We start from the raw sequence: 21,731 nt of genomic DNA, 5'->3' as shown, positions 1-21,731 counted from the left end.
GTAAATAATTTTAAAATAAAAATACTTTGTTTACTTGCTAATTGTGTCCATTAACCAACATCAGAGAACTGTGATATAACACAATTGCTATATAAATAGTAAATATTTTGGGAAATAGTTTAGCTCACAAAATAGTTTAGGAAATATTAGTAGTAGTGAAATAACAAGACTCAAAACTGGGAAGAAATATTTATTCCCCTCATTTGAGGTATAGACAGAAAAGGACAAATGTTCACATGTTGCAAGCATGTACTGTACTATATGCCCCTAGAGCTATAGTTCAAAAATACTGTATTTGTTTCACATAGATACAGGTAACACCTAGGTGAAATTTATGAAACAACTACAAGTAATTGTCCTTGTACTGTTCACCCTCTGGTTGGCCTAGCTTATTGACCCTTACATGGGTTACAACTGCAGTTTACATTCAGTAAAAAATATTGAAGTATGCTGCTAAGTACATTACATCCACAATCAAAATCCTCAGATGGATAGGATTCCTGCTGTCCCCAATTAAGATGCACATGCTTACTTCTGTACTTAATTTTTTACACATCGTAAGGTTAACACACAGGCTATGTTTGGAATAGTATAATAGCATACTCATCTTACTACTTTTGCAGTATGTTATGTGTATAGCGTGAATAGTATGCACATTTTCTGGAGACCTTCTATTTCCAGTGTGATTAATAAGCCATTATTTTTTTATTTTTTTATTTTATTTTCAGAAATGAATCCATGCAAACTAACATTTTATATATACTGTATGCATATATATATATATATATATATATATACAAACAGCATTTTTTTTCCGAACATTGTTGTAGTTATAATGTATCACATTATACTGTATTTTTTTTAAATAGTACACAGTATATAATGCGTATTTTGCAGGAATGATTGTATCCCTGGTGTGCTCAAACAGTGTCAAAACATTTAATAAACTAGATATTGATGGTAAAAGTTATATTTATGTACACAGCACTGAGTATGCTACATAGTAAGGCTTATGTTTAATACAGTATCTGATGCTGAAAGATTCTAGTATAGTGTTTTTTTTTCCTCGTTCTTCACTTCAGATTTAATTACTTTGGAATACACATCAGATAATCAGCTCTGATAACTGATACATTGTTATGGTCAGACTTACATAACATCTGAAGTTGAACAATGACTTGGACTATCATGGCCTGTGCTTTCCGGTTTACATTTTTTATAGATCGAAAAAACTATTTTATCAAAAATTAATCAAGGCCCATTTTGGCATTAAACTGATTGTCTCTCATCACATTTTGCGGTCTAAACCGAAAGCAACCTGAATGTGGTTTTACGTTATACTCTCAATCCGATGATCTCAACATAACCATGTGGACAAATCTTGAGACGCTTTCAACGAACCATTATCTAATCCCTGCTCACTCCCGTTCAACACATCAGTGAGACCAAACCATTTAGTTGTTGTTTAAAAGTTGGCCCAGTAGTCATGGCCTTGTCATTATAATAAGTTCTAAGTGGGTTTCCTGAGAGATAAAGAGGATGAGACGGCTAAAGGCAAAGGGTGGCCGTCTCCTCATTCCTCTTCTACATTCTGGCCCTGATCACACTTCCTGTTTTGTCAACAGGCCTTATCACAGGGCCTTTGTTCACACTTATATCCTGCAAAATAAAAGGCAGTGCAAACAAACATTGTCTTTAATGTTGGGAATTTTTGGTCCACAAATTTGTGATGTTTTGTCTCTGCGAGTTTCCAGTCCTTTCCCTCAAGCACATGGAGGTTCCTCGGCAGAGAGCAGGGGGCTGCAGGGTGGAGCGCTGCTCAGTGGGCGGAAAGCGAAGATGGGTGGATCGTAGGAATAGCGGGGTGTGTGACGGCCACCAGTCAGGTTCTGTGAGGGAACCACAAGAAGAAAAAAAAAGGCCATGAAGGTGACTGGAAGATGAAGTGGGAAGAAACTGGATTTGATTTATTAGGTAGTTTCAATTAAGTCTACAAGAAAACACGTATGTTAGGATGTTGTTTGTTGACTTCAGCATTTAACACCGTCATTTCCTCCAAGCTGACCACAAAACTTGGAGACCTGGACATTAACACCTCCCTCTGCAACTGGATTATGGACTTTCTGACCAACAGGCCTCAGCATGTTCGGTCAGGCCACACCCACTCCACCACCATCACACTTAACACTGGCGTACCACAGGGCTGTGTGCTGAGCCCATTCCTCTTCTCCCTTTACACCCATGACTGCAAGCCTGTGCATGGATCCTTTGATCCATGGGGTGCCATTCGTCATTTTATGATTCAGAAAGGGCACTCTTGAGCACCCCTTTGTGATGGTCTGGGATGGGGGTTGAGATCTCTCAACCCTTAAATGGCCACCACAACTTCTAGTCCAGTGCAGTATACTGAATTTGTGAGAATATTTAGCACAAAATTAAATATTGAGGATGTTACGCAACAATACAAAGCAATATCAATACAATGCACCTTGACACAGAAAGACTACTACCACAGTTTGCTATGGAAGAATACTATATCGGAGAGTTTTGTGGAACATAAGCAATCCATTCCAATCAATTTGTCTATTTGTCATCGTCTCTTGGTCATCTACTTGGATTTACAAATCTTCGGTGGAATAATGTTGAATGAAAGTCAATTTATAGGATTTATAAGACATCAGTGGCAAGGTGGGGGAGTAACTACTTCTGGCTATTTAATCAAAAAGCTGTAGATCCAAATCACACACATTTGTAAAGCTGTTACCGAATGTTTTTTGGAACTAAGGTTTTGGAGAACATAATTTTCTAACTTTGTTAGTAACGATGGAACTTGAGACCATAGTTGCTAGAGAAAAAAAAAAATATGAAAAATGTAATCTGACTAATCAAAGAATGCATTACTATTAAGTCATTAAGTAACTAAAACTATTTTCTTGGAATCTTTGTATGGTAAACTCCATGCGACTTTAACTTGCATGTACTCTATCATCACTGGCTTACATGACTGAAATTAACTTTAAAACCAAACCTGAGTAAAACCAAATGAGCAAAAACCTGAAAAACCCAGAGAAAGGAGGAGTTCCTGTCCTGGGCAATGAAAAAAGTTGTTAATATGTTTCACATATGGCCAGCTAAATCTAGCCTGGCTTAAACTGCACAACTCACAAAGATATATAGGCATGTACCACAAGGTTAAGCTCTTTTCCTGTCAAATAGCCACTCTGTTTGAGGTTTTCAAATCCATCAAGGGGGGAGATCAACACTTCATCAAAATAAAAAGAGGAGGCCTCAGGGTTTCATTGCAGTGCTACATAATTCCATTTACTTTCTACAAGCAGCTGTTTTCCATGAATCTCCCTTCAGGAAGCAATGTTTGGAGTTGAATCGTGGTTTCATTCATGCATTCCTCACAGCAAATGTCAAACTATCAAATACTTTATTTTTATGTTTTAAATAGCTCCACGGGCCTTCAGACTGACATAGGAACTTTAGGAAGACTAATAATAACTAGATAGTAAAGTTTGTTTTCAAACTTTAAGTTGGCTTGAAAAAGCCTGGCCAGAAAGTTAGAAAAATGTAGAAAGTTTGAAAAGCTTAAAAAGTTTTAAAAATGTAAAAGTTTGAAAAGTTAAGAAGTTTAAAAAAGAAAGTGATTAACATATTACTAGCATTATAAGCAAGTGACTACCATGTCGTTAGCATGATTAGCAAAGTTGTTAACATGTTTCTAGCATGTTGAGAGCATGATTTTAGCATGATTAGCATTTTGCTAGCATGTTTCTAGCATGTGACTAGCATGTTTCTAGCATTATTAGCATGTTGCTAGCATTTCGCTAACATTTTGCTAGCATGATTAGCATGTTGCTAGCATGTTTGTAGCATGATTAGCATGTTGCTAACATGTTTCTAGCATGATTAGCATGTGGCTAGCATGTTGTTAGCATGTTTCGAGCATGATTAGCATGTTGCTAGTATGTCGCTAACATTTTGCTAGCATGATTAGCATGTTGCTAGCATGTTTGTAGCATGATTAGCATGTTGTTAACATTTTAGTAGCATGATTAGCATGTGGCTAACATGTCTCTAGCATGATTTTCATGTTGCTAGCATTTTATTAACATGATTAGCAAGTGACTAGCATGTCGTTAGCATGTTTGTAGCATGATTAGCATTTTGCTAGCATTTTGCTAGCATGATTAGCATGTTGCTAGCATTCCACTAGCATGTTTGTAGAATGATTAGCATGTTGTTAACATTTCGCTAGCATTTTGTTAGCATGATTAGCATGTTGCTAATATGTTTGTAGCATGATTAGCATGTTGCTAGCATGTCGCTAGCATGTTTGTAGCATTATTAGCATTTTGCTAACATGTTTCTAGTATGATTAGCATGTTGCTAGCATGTTGCTAGCATTTTTGTAGCATGATTAGCATGTTGTTAGCATGTAACTAACATTTTGCTAGCATGATTAGCATGTTGCTAGCATGTTTCTAGCATGATTAGCATGTGGCTAGCATGTTTTTAGCATGTTTCTAGCATGATTAGCATGTTTCTAGCATGTCGCTAACATTTTGCTAGCATGATTAGCATGTTGCTAGCATGTTTGTAGCATGATTAGCATGTTGTTAACATGTTTCTAGCATGATTAGCGTGTGGCTAGCATGTCTCTAGCATGTTGTTAGCATGTTTCTAGCATGATTAGCATGTTGCTAGCATGTTTGTAGCATGATTAGCATGTTGTTAACATTTCAGTAGCATGATTAGCATGTGGCTAGCATGTCTCTAGCATGTTGTTAGCATGTTTCTAGCATTATTAGCATGTTGTTAGCATGTCGCTAACATTTTGCTAGCATGATTAGCATGTTGCTAGCATGTTTGTAGCATGATTAGCATGTTGCTAACATGTTTCTAGCATGATTAGCATGTGGCTAGCATGTCTCTAGCATCTTGTTAGCATGTTTCTAGCATGATTAGCATGTTGCTAACATGTCGCTAACATTTTGCTAGCATGATTAGCATGTTGCTGGCATGTTTGTAGCATGATTAGCATGTTGTTAACATTTTAGTAGCATGATTAGCATGTGGCTAGCATGTCTCTAGCATGTTGTTAGCATGTTTCTAGCATGATTAGCATGTTGCTAGCATGTCGCTAACATTTTGCTAGCATGATTAGCATGTTGCTAGCATGTTTGTAGCATGATTAGCATGTTGCTAACATGTTTCTAGCATGATTAGCATGTGGCTAGCATGTTTGTAGCATGATTAGCATGTTGCTAACATGTTTCTAGCATGATTAGCATGTTGTTAACATTTTAGTAGCATGATAAGCATGTGGCTAGCATGTCTCTAGCATGATTTTCATGTTGCTAGCATTTTATTAACATGATTAGCAAGTGACTAGCATGTCGTTAGCATGTTTGTAGCATGATTAGCATGTTGCTAGTATGTCTCTAGCATGTTTTTAGAATGATTAGTATACAACTAGCATGTTGCTAGCATGATTAAAATGTGACTAGCATGTGGCTAGCATGGCTAGCAAGTGACTAACATGTTTCTATGCTAATCCAGGTAAAACCAGTTGATTCAGTTAGAAACCAGCTAAGACCAGCGTGACAGTGGCCAAAACTACTTTAAAACCATGTTAAAAGCATGTTTTTGACATGATTATCAAGTTACTAACATGTTGTTAACATGTTTCTATGATAATCGAGCTAAAACCAGTTGATTCAGTTAGAAACCAGCTAAGACCAGCTTGACAGTGGCCAAAACCACTTTAAACCATGTTAGAAGTATGTTTCTAGTCTGATTAGCAAGTTACTAGCATGTTATTAACATGTTTCTATGATAATCTAGTTAAAACCAGTTGATTCAGTAAAGAAAACCACCTAAAACCAGCTAAGACCAGCTAAAGCCAGCTTGACAGTGGCCAAAACCACTTTAAACCATGTTAGAAGTATGTTTCTAGTCTGATTATCAAGTTACTAACATGTTGTTAACATGTTTCTATGATAATCTAGCTAAAACCAATTGATTCAGTAAAGAAAACCACCTAAAACCAGCTAAGACCAGCTAAAGCCAGCTTGACAGTGGCCAAAACCACTTTAAACCATGTTAGAAGTATGTTTCTAGACTGATTAGCAAATTACTAACATGTTGTTAATATGTTTTTATGATAATCTAGCTAAAACCAGTTGATTCATTAAAGAAAACCACCTTAAACCAGCTAAGACCAGCTAAAGCCAGCTTGACAGTGGCCAAAACCACTTTAAACCATGTTAGAAGTATGTTTCTAGTCTGATTAGCAAGTTACTAACATGGCATTAACATGTTTCTATGATAATCTAGCTAAAACCAGTTGATTCAGTAAAGAAAACCACCTAAAACCAGCTAAGACCAGCTAAGGCCAGCGTGACAGTGGCCAAAACCACTTTAAAACTTGTTAGAAGTATGTTTCTAGTCTGATTAGTGAGTAACTAGCATGTTGTTAGCATGTTTCTATGCGAATCTGGCAAAAACCAGCTAAAATCAGTGGATTCAGTAAAAACCAGCTAAAACCCAGCTAAGACCAGCGTGAGAGTGGTCAAAACCACTTAAAAACCAGTTTGGGAGACTAGCCAAAACAACTGATCAGCTTAGGCTGGTTTTAGCTGTATTCTCAGTAGAGAGTTTTTAAGGTTTGCCCTGGTAGTAGACAGCTTAAATATATTATAAGCCTTATTTTTCAAAAGTTTGTACCCCCGCAATGAAAGTCTATGGGATTTAAGGTGGTTTTGGTAGTCTGGTTTACGAAAACCATAAGCAGAATCAGTTGGAAAAGATATAGCAACCCGAGTCAGACCAGTCTGAAGGTCTGACCCGAGTTTGGTGGTTCTAGCTTGAAAGCTCTAGGAGGAGATAGTGTTTAAAATTTGGCTCAGAAGAATAATAATAATAATAATAATAAGATTAAATAGTAGATCAGTAAGTTGGCTTTTTCAAGCCAACTTAATAAATAGATCGGGCATTTTGAAACCACATAATGCATTCAAAACATTACACTACACGCTACACCACTCATACATGGGAAATATTTAACCCTTCAACCCCTGACATCGGTCTCGTCAACAAGTTTGGACCGAAACTCATCCAGGCAATGAGACTGGCTTCATCCTACATTGATTTTTACCCCCCATTCTCTCTCTTTAGTTCACTGCTTTCTTGTTTCTGAGCCCTTATACTCTCTGGTCATGTCCCAGACCTCAAATCCCCATGATGATTTTTCCTCTCCCCTAACAGGTCCCCAGATAGCTGCTTCGCTCTTCATCTCTAGTGCTCACCTGGAGCGTGGCCAGCAAAGAGACAGAGGCTCTGAGATAAAACCAGGCCTTTGAGAACATGTGCAGTTGAGAAAGGATATAAAGGGGAGAGTGAGTGGGAGAGAAGTATTATTATATTGTTATTTTTGTATATTAGAACAAAAAGACAAACTACTGTTTGAAAAACATCTTCACAAACTGAAATAAATGAGAAATTAAAATGAAACAAACAAAAAGGTATGAATTAGGGGCTTAGGGGTTAATAGACAATTAATACTAAGTAATATTGATGTTTTAACCAAACTATCAGATGAGAATAAAGCTGTATAATGTTACTAACTTTGTAATGCAATGACATTATTGCCTGCAGTAGAGCTGCTTAGAGATTGAAAAAAAAGGTGTAGAAACAACATTTCACGATTATTTAATAAGAAATGGCAGGTAATATGATTGTGATGTTGAAAGACTGGAATAGAATTTTCTTGTAAAACACTCCAATAATATTTTACTAACAACTTCAAAAAAAAAAAAAAAAAAGTTTACAATGCAGCTTAAACTTATATTATAACCAATTAAAAAATGTTGAACTAAATGGCATAATGACACTTGTCTTCTGTAAAACTGGGATACAGCTAAAATTTAACTTTAACAGAATTATCTAAGAAGAATCAATGTCTCCTTGTCACTGTTTAGCTTAATACCTTGTGAAAGTGATATAGTTATTTTCACTAGTCCGAAACTTTGAATAGATCGATGTATGCAGAAATTACAGGGTATATAATACAACCATTTCCAAAATGCATATTTAACAGTCTCTTCCAGTCTCATTTTAACTGAGCCGTGACCAACATTTTACATTTTTCAAAGATTTACTGACTAATGACGAGATATTGTTTAAATTGCTATGTACAGATGTTTAAAAAAGAGATGTGACTTATAGGTAGTATCTATCTATTTTTTTATACCCTTTAATCCTAGATAGCATCACAGGGAGTAGTGGAGCTCATCCAAGCATATCTTGGGTCAAAAGTATGTTGATATAACCATAAAACTATATGGTGTTGATTGTTTGTTGATTGTTCCAAGCATGAGGTATGTCCCATGCTTTCCCATGTGTTTGAACTACAAAAATTAAAAATGAGAAAGTGGACTTTGCCTCCTCATTTTAGCACAATGCACACCACTGGTGTAAAAGCATCATTTTGTGGAATATATGGCAGATTGCAGTGCTGCGAACAAATTGGAGAATTTAAATACAAGAGGTTTTGCTTTTTTAGATTAAGTGACTTGAATAAAATCTGAAAATACTAAACAATAATAAGCTTGGTGCAAAAGAGGTGGAGGAGGAAAAGAAATCGAGAGCCTGAAAGGAACAGAAGATGTGGCCACCCATGGAGGATTATTTGAACATGTCTTATAAAACAGATATACATAATATGACAATATAGAGGCAAAGTATAAAAGAGTGCGAAAGCAAAGAGAGTGGGAAGAGTGAAAGAAAGTTGAAAACAACAACAAAGCAGAGGAGTGAAGCTATGAGCATCTTGCTCTCTATGGCTGTGTATCCTGCAACAGCCGGCACTCTATAAATGGAAAATGACTTCATCCTAACACGCACACACTTCCTTCTCCCTCTCCCTTCTCATCCCTTGCTCATCTCCTCACCTCCAATCCCCTGCAGATGAAATGGAGGTTTCTGGATGTTCAGTAGAGTGAAAGACAATTACATAATTATTTTGCAAACAGAACATTTTACAGGAGGTAAATCTCTATTTCAGGAAGCTAAAAAAAAAAGTTTTATTATTATTATTATTATAACATTTTAATGCTGCAAAATTCTGTAAATATGAGAATATCGTGGGACTTAAATGTTACTAAAAGGTATTTCAAAGAATTCAATGGTATTAATATCTTCATTTTTTTTCTTGTAAGGGACCCCTAAGAGGTGACACAGATTGTGTTTCTATTTCATTTCTCTGACGCCTGGTCTGCAGCCAGGGTTGCCCAAGAGTGTTTCAGTTCCTGTGCCATGCATCGCATGAGGAGGCAAGCAGGAGACACTGTTCTGCAGTCTAAAAGGTGCCGAGCTCATAATGACGTCACACACAGGCATCACTGAGTTCGGGCCTTCTGTACCAGTGTGATGAGGGCCAAAGAAACACCCGGGGTCCACGACCATGGCTATGAGGGTCAGCGGGTACGCTTTGCTGAGGCTCCAGCGCACTACCCAAACAAGGCCTGCTCACATGTTATGTTTTAGAAAGCAATCTAACCACTCTCAGTCAAAGAAATCATTTATTCTTTGATTAGATAAAACCTGATTCAAGACCAGAATTACAAAAACATTGCAGTTACAAAAACTTCAACACATTAATTATAAACATGCTTTATAAGATTTATTTATTTATTTTTATTTATTTTGAATTGCATATATGTTTTTGGTCAAATTGTATTTTTGAAAAATGTGCTTGAGCGATCATTCTTGATAATAAATGACACTTTGTTTAATATTGCATTTAATATTTTAACTATTGCAGTGAGATTCATACGAACACTTTTTGGGGCCCAAAAGGTATCAGAGACCATTTTTGATACACTCACCCGAATCTTGATTGTCCTTGTTTTTCCTCCACAGTTCTTTTTTAGAAGCATTTTCTGTAACAAAAAGCAAAAGTAAAAAAAAAGAAAGGAGAAATTGTGGTTAAAAAGAATTACATAAACCTTCCATAAGTCTATTCAAAGTCAAACTCTACACAACAGCACAATGAGGAACAAGTATTTTTTTTTTTTTTTTTTTTTGCCCTTGAGCTGTCCTGGAAGAGCCCTGGAAGTTCTGGGCTACTGTGGCTACCAAAACTAATGAGTCTTTTATGTAACTGAGCAAAACATCCTGTGGTCCACCCCCTCGGGACAACCATGGAAATCTGTTTGCTTTCCGTACCCAGAACTCTACTGTTAGTGCTAAACTGAGGCCTGGTGGCAGGTTAACTCAGTTTCTTTACAGTTCATTTTAAAAGCAGTGCACTTAGGGTTTAACAGTCTAAGCTGTTAAGCAGTCACATTAGAGTAAAAACAATCAGTTATCCTCAAAGATTACAAAACTTTTATGATTAAAATAAAACCTGCAATGAATAAACATTTCTACATTCTTCATTACATCTCATTTCAAACAAAAAGAGGATGTTTGGCAGAATGCTCAGGCTCCATCAAAGACCAGGGCCGTCAATGCACAAAAGGCAGTTTATAAAACCAGTCTAAAAGTTTCATGCATAATATAAGATTTTATAAATATGAGGAACATTTTTAAGTCACTGATTATCTTGAACTTCAAATCTCATTTACTCTTTATGCTTTTATTCTGTAGACAAAAAAAAAAAAAAAAAAAAACATTTCCACAAAAGAAAGAATGTCATACACAACAATGGCCACCCATCATTCATGATGATGGAATAACTCTGTGTTTCTTTAGAGATCATTTAAATGCTTTATGTATTACAGACAGGGTTTTTCATTACCATAAAAACAACCAACATATTGTAGAGGTTGACTATAATAATAAATCTATGAGAAAAACCTATAGGAAGATTAATCCACATTTCAAGCAGGGTCTTTGTTCTACGAGGGAAAATCCCGGTAAATAAAAAACCCAGGAATTGTCCGGATCTGCGTGACTGGAAGGCAGCCATGGTGAAAGCCCAAGTGGAGTCTGAAATGAGCTCGGCCTCATTTCAAAGTTCCCAAAAAGGAGATAATGTTTGTCAAGCTCATTCAACCATGGAGGGCAGCATTTAGACATCTGTCAGACAAACCATTCATTTCACTCGAACAATAGCTGGACCCCTGCGTTTGAGATATGAGTAACTGCATATGTGCAGGAATGGATTAGTCGGCAAGGATTAATAATGAAAAACTAACACCACTCTTGGCCAAATGTAGCACAGCATATTACCATAACAGTTGTCGTATATAATTAAACATGCGATACGTAGTAATGGACAGCATAAAACGCTGGACACGTTTTACAACTTCAATAATGATGACTTACCATTTTAGTTAAAATTGGATTTGGTTTTTAAACATTAAAGCTAAATGAGCATTTAGTAGTTTACTTGAATAGTTTCCCATATTGTTTTTCCATCAAAACCTCCCATTTCACTTGACCAAGCACACACACACACACACACACACACACACATTACACTCTGAGGGTCATATGGTCCCCACAGCCATCTTCATTCTGCTCCCCTCGCTCTCTGTTCTCACCTTTTGGTGATTTCTGTCTGCACATACCTTTTATTTTTCACCTGGCACAGCTTATTTGAACACCTGAAGACAAAACTCCTAGGTTTACTTGTCCTACTTTGCTGTTTTATTCACTCACAAATTCACTCCATTGGGCTTTTGTTTAAAGTGAGAGAGGGGGGCTGACATCTGTCATCCTCTCTTTCTCTCTGGAGGTGGTGGGCACAAAGCCCTGGAGCACATGGACTTGTCTGGTTAAGTATAGTTGTGTGCATTTGTCTTGCACTGAGCCATTGAGTTAACGAGGACTCTTGGTCTGAAACAATATTACGAATAAATTTTACACCAGAAAGTAATAATATAAGAAGGTCTTTGGAATTAAAGTATTTTAGTAGTATCTATTTTTTCCAAGGAAATGTCACAATGACTGGTCAAAAGGTTTTATAATTTTTTTTTAAGGCTGTATGAAGTCACTTCCCCTCAAACTCATACAGGTGTCTATGCAGAGTGCCCACAGTTTCCCATACTTCTGAAGAAAACAATAGTGTCCATAGAGTTTTATCTTAATAGAATAAAATTCCATTAAAAATAAAATGGCACTTTATCTAATATTTTTGTTTCTAATGCATTGACATTAAAACCTCTAAATAAAAGTCTCTAAATACCTTTTTGTAATTTTAGTGTAATGTAATTTTGGTGTTGTTTAACATTTAAAACTTTTTAAACTGTAAACTGCCGCTTCATTACCATCATTAGTATTTTTCTAAGATACACATATTTCTTTGCTATATCAGATTTATCAACAGTTTTTTATCATTGATTCTTCAACTGGGGTCATATGGATAACCATTGCATTCATTTTGATGGTTTTTGAAGCATTAACTATGAGGGTTCCTTCCACTTGCATTATATGGATGGAATATCTGATAGATTATTTTTCTAAAAGAATCTCAGTTGCAAAAGAAAGGCAAAAAGATTTTGGTGCAATATCACACTGATCTGGGTAATTTGTTTACCTATTTGCTGAATGTGTCAAAGTTCACAATGTCTTTGTGTTCACTCTTCACAGTCACACTTTTGTCCCATGATTGATTAGGCAGAGTGCCCATATCCTTGTCCGTACCAAGTCATAGTTCATCTATTTGTACATTAACCATGTTCCTAGTTCTGTTGAGCGATCCCCCTTCACAGCTTTTGAGTTTTCCACATCCATTTTTCTAGAGCCTTTTTCAAAATGTATGTAATTTAGAGAATGGCCAGAGCTGAAATACAGGGGTATCACATCCCTATTGGGAAAAATTCATTGGTGACTGATTTTGCTAATAATGTGTTCCTGGATGTATATCCTAGTTAGTCCTGGAAAATTAGTCCTATCAAGCTGTCAAATTTCAGGATGTCTTCTACATTCACATCAACATTTGTATTTTCCTCTGATTTATAGCAAGGTTGAGCATAGGGTTAAGATTACAATTGTTTAAAGAATATGATGTTCAAGTACCAACAAACAATGCTGATGTCCTACCTTGCAAAATCACACGAAGCCTCTTGTAAGAACCTGGGGGGAAAATCAGTGTCTCTTACCTGCTGCATTTTCTCCAGGTCCAAGCTGGGGCGACCAGGTTCTCCTGTGTAAGCGGGCCGGTGTCTCCAGTAAGGCATGGAAGGTTGTTCAAAGTGGCTGAGAATGATGGGCCGGACAGCTAGGCGGGCTGGGGTGTGAAAAGGCTTGAGGACTCGAGGAGGGGAGGAGCTGAAGAGAACGGGGCTGGGAGAGGTGGTGCTCAAGCGAGGTCCCGCCGACGATTCATTTGGCCCACACAGGTCCTTCACCTCCTCATCACTAGAGGCACTGCTCATGTCTCCATGTCTGTGCCACTTTCGGCCCCCTTCTGCCACCGTAGCTCCTGCGATGCGCTCAAGCTCCTCTTCGGAACTGTGATGGTCCAGGATTGGGTCCAGGAATAAACGTAGACGCCGTAAGTGGGCGGGAGAAAGAATGCCCTGGTTGTGCTGCTGGCTAGTGGCTAGAGGGGTCAAGGCGCAGTTCCGCCGGCGCTCTGCAGGGGGGGGTAATATAGCAGAAGGATGTCATTTAGCAAAATCTAAACTAAAAACACACTTAAAGGGGTCATATGATGCAATTAAATTTTTTCCTTTCTCTTTGGGGTGTTACAAGCTCTTGGTGCATAAAGAAGATCTGTAAAGTTGCAAAGATTAAAAAGTCTCAAATCCAAAGAGATATTCTTTATTCAAAGAGAAAAGAGTCAACTACACCTACATAGAACGACTCATTCTAACATGCCCCCACATGTCTACATCACAATTTGGGAAGTTTTGCATAACTTTTATTCTCACTGTTGCCGCAGTCGTTGCTGTTAGTTTCATTGTTAAAAAGCGAAATTATTTTGTCTGGCCTTCAAAAAGAGGGCACAACTAGAAATCAGTGGTTAAGTTGTATTTAAAACACTGTTACAGAACAGTTTGACCCAAATATTCAGATGTGTGCAGTGCATTTTATGGAGGACAAGGACTATTTCCTGGAAGAGTAGCCTACAATGCCAGTGTCTGTTTATATAAAGTGGGGCAATTCCAACTTTGCAAAGACAGTCTGGCGCTTCTGACTCACAGCCTGTAAGCATGTTTATGTATTTAAAGAATTTTCCACTGATAAAGCAAACGTGAGTTTTGAGCAGTGTAGAGTAATGCTTCTTGTTTTTAATTTCTTTGATCACAAATGCAGACATGGTTTTTTGTTTACGCAGTGCGATACGCAACGCACAAAAAGTCTTTAGAATCTTTCTTCATAATGAAGAAGTCATTATAATCAGTAATTATTAGCTCACTGGATGCTACAAATGCCTCTTTGTAATGGGTTTTATCTCGTGGCGCCAGGTACTCGGCATCACAGTATGTTCGGTCACACGCTTGAGGAATTTGGCCAATCACAACGCACTGGATAGCTGGCCAATCAGCGTATACCTCGCTTTTCAGAGCGATGAGCTTTGTAAAAGTCGATGCATTTAGGAAAGGTGGGGCAATAAAGGAGAAACAATAATGTACATTATGTGGAAAATAATATGATTTTTTTTATTAACCTTAAACCACATAATCACATTCCATTACACCAAATACAAAAAATTATGTTATTTTTAGCAACGTCACATGACCGACTCATCTGCTAATCACTGTACCCGATTTACTGACTAGATGATGATCATATCGTTAGATATATCGCCCAGCCCTATTTATAGATATATATTTTTATTTTTTTATTCTATTAATCACACTAACAGTATAAGTGAACCTCAGAGAACATTATTAAATAGTTATAAAATGAAGTCCATGACCCCTTTATTACAGGGACAATCCCATGGATCATCTTGGGTTTCCAAAGAGGTTAAAAATCACTCTCACGGACCTTTTCCTGGACTGTGGCCAGCTGGTGGTATGACCTCCCAATCTCAATTCGTACAGCTGAGTCTTTACTCATTTTCAAGAAATATCTAAAAGACTCATCTTGTTCGCCTGCACTTAACCAACTAATACTAGCACTTTTCCTTTTCTTGTCTTTTCATTTAAAAACCTTTGCTTTCTATACTTGACTAACTGAGACTTGTAATGGCGCTTGTATACTGTTGTTTTTCTCTCGTTGACCTGACTGCTTCTATTGTTCTCATTTGTAAGTCGCTTTGGATAAAAGCGTCTGCTAAATGATAAAATGTAAATGTAATGTAAATGTTTACATGTCTTGCTCAAGAGCACAATGGTATTTAATGGCTTGTTCCTTAAGGTTTTCTGCACACTGATAAACATGATATTGCTAGATGTTAGTTGCTAGTCTGCATTCTAACTGAACTACAGTATTGAACTGCATTATGAGGTGGATCAACTACTGTAAACTCCAGTGTCTTCACTTCTGTCAGCAGACGTCATATTCAGTCACTGCTCATTTGATCAACTCTGCTTGACTCTGTTGCATCACTAATGGTCACTGGGGCTCATATCGCCTCGACTTGCCATGTCTTATTTAAAATTATTTGACACCATCGGTGAAAGTGTCTTTTTTCAGGATCATTCAACTCTGATATGCTAAACCAAAACTGATCAGTCAAAACCATTTTCCTTAGCTACTGTACCAGTATACAAGCAAAGTATGATTAAAATGCACAAGAGGTCTATTTTTATATGGACTCTAGAGAAAGTGTATGGTTTAGTGATTTTAACTAGAAGATCAAAGTTTATGTATGTAACAGACTATCAGGTTCAACTAATAACTATTTTAATAATCTACTGACAATCTAAATATTTTCCTCTAATGCTAATGCCATATGTGTACACTTCATTTTTAAGAAATCCCACTACTGTAAGAGTTAAAAATATGGTTTTACTTTTCTATCATTTAAAACTTATTTTTTTCTGTTTAAGAACAAACACTGTTTCAATGCCAATGATTGCAATCACTTTCTGTTTCAGTCAGTTATATATGCATATCGATATACTCCACTCAAAAAATAATAAATTCTCTCACACACACACACACACACCTATCGTTTCGCCTCTGAAGATACTGATTCATCAACCTCAACTGTGGTTGTATGGAATACTGTCATGCTCATTTTGCATAGTTTTTGATCCGTACATTTTGAGGGACCCCTTCACTTGTATTACATGGACACAAAAAGGTGAATTATTTTACAAAAAAAATCTCATTATGTGTTGCACTGAAGAAAAAAAGCCATATAGATCTGGGATGGCATGAAGGTTCATTTTCATTTTTGGGTGGAGTGTCATTTTAATGATGACAACATTTCAAGAACTATTATCTATGTAACGTTATACATTTGATGAATTAGTTGTTTAAGTCCTGTATGCTATAGACATATACATTCATTTCTATTGAATATACATGTGGCAAAACACACACACACACCTCTGTCAATCTGTGCCAGCTCTTGGTTTTCACCTTCTGAGTCTTCGCTCTCCCCTCCTTCCTCACTGCCATGGTAGGAAATCTGTTTCAAAGCAAAGCAAAGGTCAGATAAACCTGAATCCCCATGATACAAACAAGAATACTCATACGGTCACGTCCCACAGCTCACACAAACGAATGGAAAGTGTTTTTCATGCATCTGTATTCCAGTCTAGTAGCATGAAAGTATTGCTTATCATTTGCTATCACAACAAGACCGATGACTAACACTTGGGCAACTTCTTAGGAAACCTTCTAATATTACAAAGGGTGAGACAAACATAAGCGGTAAGTGCTAAATCTTTCTTGCAAACAGTCTATCCTAAACAAAAAGGTTATCTATTTACTCAAACTTATTGCCGTTTCTAAAGAAAATTCGGAATGATTACCCATGCAAAAGTTGCCTTCAATATGCAAGGTTGAAGTGTTTGTTTTTGTTCCATGTTATGCTTTGGTTGCATGCTCAGTGGCCCAAGACATAAAATCCCACCCCCAAACCTTTATGAGAATATGTTCTATTGGATTTATTTTTCATTTTTGGCCCATTTTGTAATCTGCCTGCAGAAAATCGGACATTTCAGTGTTTAAGAAAGTAACAGAACACCTCAGTAATCTACACCAGAGATCCCCAACCATCGGGTCGAGACCCAGTACTGGGCAGTGGCGGGGGTCGCAAGAACATTCTGGGAAAAATGTGTATGACACTGTTATTTATTGTGTTTTAACGACTGTTCAAATTATTCTGCATTTTCACTTGTTGTGTGCCATTGTTATGGAGTAGCAATTTTACAATTTCATGTCAATTAAATGTTCAATTAGTAATCGTATTATTGTTACGATTTGTCATATATTAGGGGTTAAACGGATCTCAGTTGATCCGTGATGTGCATGGACCAGGCACCACAGTTTGGCACGCATGTGATTCGCAGATTAATTTGCCAATTTACAAGTTAAACCGATTTTAAACCACAAAAAGAAGAAGCGAAAGGGAACTTAATTCGTTACTCACACGCAGTTTTAGGTTTGCACAACAGCCGCACACACCCAGTGTGCGCACAAGCACAGAGACATGTTTCAGACAGCGTGTGAATACGGAGTTGATTCCTCTTTCATGTCTCCTATGCATTCACATAAAATTGTCAAAAAACCGTTATGAAAAAGCATCCGATCATTGACAAAAAAACACACAATATGATCCATTGAACCACTATAATATATATGTACAGTAAACCCCACACCAGCTGGTGCACGAGAATACTTTCAAAATATAATAAGTCCATGGTGTAAAAGAGGTTGGAGACCCCTGATCTAAATGAATCACTTAGGCTAGCACAAATTACGTGTGATACATCAAAGTTTAATACCCAGTAGAAACATTTTTTTATAGCAATGCCTGCCTTAGAAAACAGCACTGATGATTCACAGATCCACACCTAAAGTGAGATAAGATGAAGTGTGATTAGATTAGAATGGGAGCTCAAATGGAAAAGGTGCTCACTTGCCAAACGAAATCTATTTCAACTTAAACTTTGGCATGTGCATTTCTTTTTATGATTTGCCTTGTTTACGTAAACACCCGAAAGTGTGAAAAGAAGAAACAGGACATGAGGCTAAGAGAAGTAAAAACAAGAGGCACACCCAATACCACAACACCAATTGTTCTGAAAGCTTAGCTGAATTCCAGTGTAAGTTCATTTAGACAAGATTATTTAAGAGCAAAACTGATTAAAAGTCTCTCAGCGGATGAGGGAATGGAACTGAGGAGAAAACCCAACAGATTGCACCAGTAAAGAGTTAAGTAACACAGTGCATGGTAATTACCTTGTCCAAGCCCAGCTAACCAGCTGCCATCTGTTCTCAAGTACACACACATGCATACACACACACACACACACCACTTCTCTTCTCATCTCTTTCGCCTTTCACTAAGCAAACAGTGAGAGAAACTGAATGACTCAAATGTGTCACTCTTTCTCACATGCACTAGGATCTCACGGCAGCTCAGGGTCCCCAGAAGAGCCATTTCCAATCACTGAAATCCAGTCTGTCTCAAATCTAAAAGTCATTACAAATTACCATTCGTCACCACCAATACCTCAAGTGTCTTCAAGAAGTGTCTCAAGAAGCTATACACTAGGTTTTCATTTAATATCACATACTGAGAAACTCCTGCCCATTACTGTATTTGAGACTATACGTTTCAGAGGTGATAACCATACAAATAAATACAGAATGAATGCCCTTATTGTTCCATGTGTGTACTGATAACACAAGTCAGTCCCACTAGACAAGAAAACACACTGAGCCAGGAGAAGGTACAACAATATTCATCTGCAGTAGACAAGGTATTGTCAAAATGTATTAGTTAGTGGGTTAGTTCAGGAGGAAACCCATATAACTAGGCTGATTTACAGCTTTAAAAATGTTTTTTTCTATATATGGTTACTAAGATGCAGTCCTTTAATAAAGTAATTGGACAGATATTTAACAAATAAAAACACTTTTTTTTTCTCAAGATACTTTTCTCAAGATACTGTGTCTAAAGGTAAGGTTCAGTATTGTATTCTCAATCTATACCACTATTTTTGTATGAAAAATGTAACTGACAATTCTCACAAAAAGTCTGTGAAAAGGTGAAATATAGGTTACTCAGTGTACACTGACCATATTTTTCGGACTATAAGTCGCACCTGAGTATAAGTCGCATCAGTACAAAAATACGTCATGATGAGGAAAAAAAAACAAATAAAAGCCGGGGCCTTTATTTACCTGAACTGCAGAAGGTAAAAGGCTTTAATTTGAAGCAGGCCTTTATTTCCAGTTCCATCTGTTTGATAAGTAATTGTTTTGAATAACCCGTTTTAAATTAAAAGTGATTGCTTTCCAGTGGACAGAGATCATAAAATTAGCACAGAATCAGTTCAGAATCGATCACCAAAAGAATAAGTTCGGTTCAGACACGCTCTGTGTCAGTCTGCTTCACGCTGAATCACGCATGCGCAGTTATCATCAGCTCCTCGGTTCTTGAATCGGACGCATCCGACAGAAACGCTTCATGGTTCAGTGTACTGGTGATCTGCAAACCGATGCAACCGGTTCTTGACTCGAGAACAATAAACGCTCCGGCAGTGGGTGTGAACATTCGTTATCTGGCTCTGCTGCACAAATTTTCCCCCGGCCTTTATTTGTCTGTGTTGACCACGCCCCCGGCCACTATAAGAGGCCCGGCGTTTATTTGACTACCTGTTTTCATTTGAGGAATTACGGTAAGTCGCACTGGACTATAAGTCGCATTTATTTAGAACCAAGAGAAAACATTACCATCTCCAACCGCGAGAGGGCGCTCTATGTTTTCAGTGTAGGCTACAGGAGCCCTCTCGCGGCTGTAGACGGTAATGTTTTCTCTTGGTTCATTTCTCTCGGTGATGAAAAACAAAAGATCTGATCCAAGGTATGCGATTCCCTAGAGTATATATATTTTTATATATATATATATATATATATATATATATATATATATATATTTTTTTTTTTTTTTTAAGCCAACACCAAGGTGCCTACTTTCGAAACTAAAACTATTCTAATGGCTCTACAATAAAAGCAGAAACCAAATGAAGAATAAGGAAGAACTGGGTAAAAGATTGCAATATATCAGTTTTACACAAGTTTTGAATTTAATGCCACAACAACAGAGCAATGACTGGAATAAAAATAATAATAATAATATTATATGTATGTATATATATATATATATATATATATATATATATATATATATATATACATATATATACATATATATACATATATATACATATATATACACACATACACACACACACACACACACACACTTTATAATATATATAAAAATGCTAATAAACAATATCAGAAAACCTGTTTCTGTATGTTATTATGTACAAATAGACTTATTTTAGGTATAAATGTACAGTCAACCTGTCAATATCGAAAAATAATCCTTGACACTGTGATCTTGCATCACTCTCAAGGAGTTTACTTTGTGATAATGACCAAGTGTTTAGTTTGGTTATATAAGCTGTTTTACCATGTCAATAAAGCAAATATAACTTATTATAGCCTATATGTGTGCCTCTACTAAACAGACTGATCTCCTTGGCTTGTAGCTCTCTGAAGTAGGCAAAGGGTTACACAATATCAGAGCTACAAGATGCTGGCAAGTGACCTTGACTTGGTGATAGCCAATCAATCGATCCTGGGAGCGTTCTTATACATGCAGCCTAGTTTCAACCCATTTCAATGTCGAGAGAGAAAACATTACTGATACTAAGCCGACTTCTGATTCTTTGCCTGCACAGAAAAGCTCTGATAGGATCTCATGGGTGCAGACACAAAAAGCTGCTCAAAAGGAAAAAGCAGTTCCAGTAGCACACAACAAGAAAAACAGGCTTTGTGTATACTAAGTCTGAGGCGGATTCAAGGCCAGAAGGTAATGTCTTAAGATAAATAGTGATCCTACATTTTATTTTGGCTACACACAAACACACATGCACACACACACACACACAGCTGAGTGACTGAGCTAAATACTGCAGCACTGCATGAGGCCTGTTTCCCAGGGAACGCCCCCAGATGGGATGACAACATCTTCACAAGGGATTATGGGATGCATGTGTTTAAGTGAAGATATGTTAAGAGGGGTATTGTCGAAATCATCAGCATCAGGGTCAAATTACCCATCAAGCTGTTCACTAGGATTCTGGATAGAAATAAAATTACAGCCTGTTTTCCTCAAATAATTGTTTAGGGCAGTATCTTCTCTTAGTTTAAAAATCAAAATAAAATATGCAAGTTCAAATGAGGTCAGTGCTCACATACCACTGGCTCTGAAGAATGAAGATTGAAGATACATGAGATAGATAGCATATCGCTTCATACTACCAAAGTATTCACAGTATGCTTCTGAATTTCAGTAGGTTTCACTGAATTTCTCTCAGCCTTTCTCTCAGTACTTTAATAAAAATACTACCATTTTAAACAACTAAGCACATGGTTTTACATTGCAATAACGTGGTACATGGAACATTTAACATGGTAACAACATGTTAAATGTACCATCTGAATATACATGGTACTCTGAGATACTCCTAAGAGTACCATTGTACAAACATATTGTTAATGTGTTTTTTACTATTCTAGAGGTGGTACCAGGTACAAAGGTAAGCAAGATGCACCAATAAACAAAC

At 37.0% G+C, this 21,731-nt stretch overlaps 1 protein-coding gene across 2 annotated transcripts in view; it reads right to left on the bottom strand.

Annotated features, from left to right (window-relative positions):
* Positions 1-176: 176 nt before the first annotated feature.
* Positions 177-21,731, bottom strand: part of LOC113060457 (uncharacterized) — a 28,962-nt gene continuing 7,407 nt past the window's right edge. The window contains exons 1-5 of one of the 2 annotated variants that reach the window (XM_026229382.1): positions 17,516-17,647; positions 16,468-16,549; positions 13,119-13,594; positions 9,897-9,950; positions 177-1,889 (exon numbers count right to left, since the gene is read on the bottom strand). In XM_026229382.1, the coding sequence (XP_026085167.1) occupies positions 1,764-1,889; positions 9,897-9,950; positions 13,119-13,594; positions 16,468-16,549; positions 17,516-17,632 (855 nt within the window). In that variant the 5' untranslated portion in view covers positions 17,633-17,647 and the 3' untranslated portion in view covers positions 177-1,763. Of the gene's footprint in view, positions 1,890-9,896; positions 9,951-13,118; positions 13,595-16,467; positions 16,550-17,515; positions 17,648-21,731 lie in introns of those variants that run through there. The other variant, XM_026229383.1, reaches the window with a different exon arrangement.

The sequence above is a fragment of the Carassius auratus genome, chromosome 42 (genome assembly GCF_003368295.1).
Source record: "Carassius auratus strain Wakin chromosome 42, ASM336829v1, whole genome shotgun sequence".
Taxonomy (NCBI): domain Eukaryota; kingdom Metazoa; phylum Chordata; class Actinopteri; order Cypriniformes; family Cyprinidae; genus Carassius; species Carassius auratus.
The sequence above is the reverse complement of the archived record's forward strand: the minus strand, read 5'-3'. Positions and strand labels throughout refer to the sequence as shown.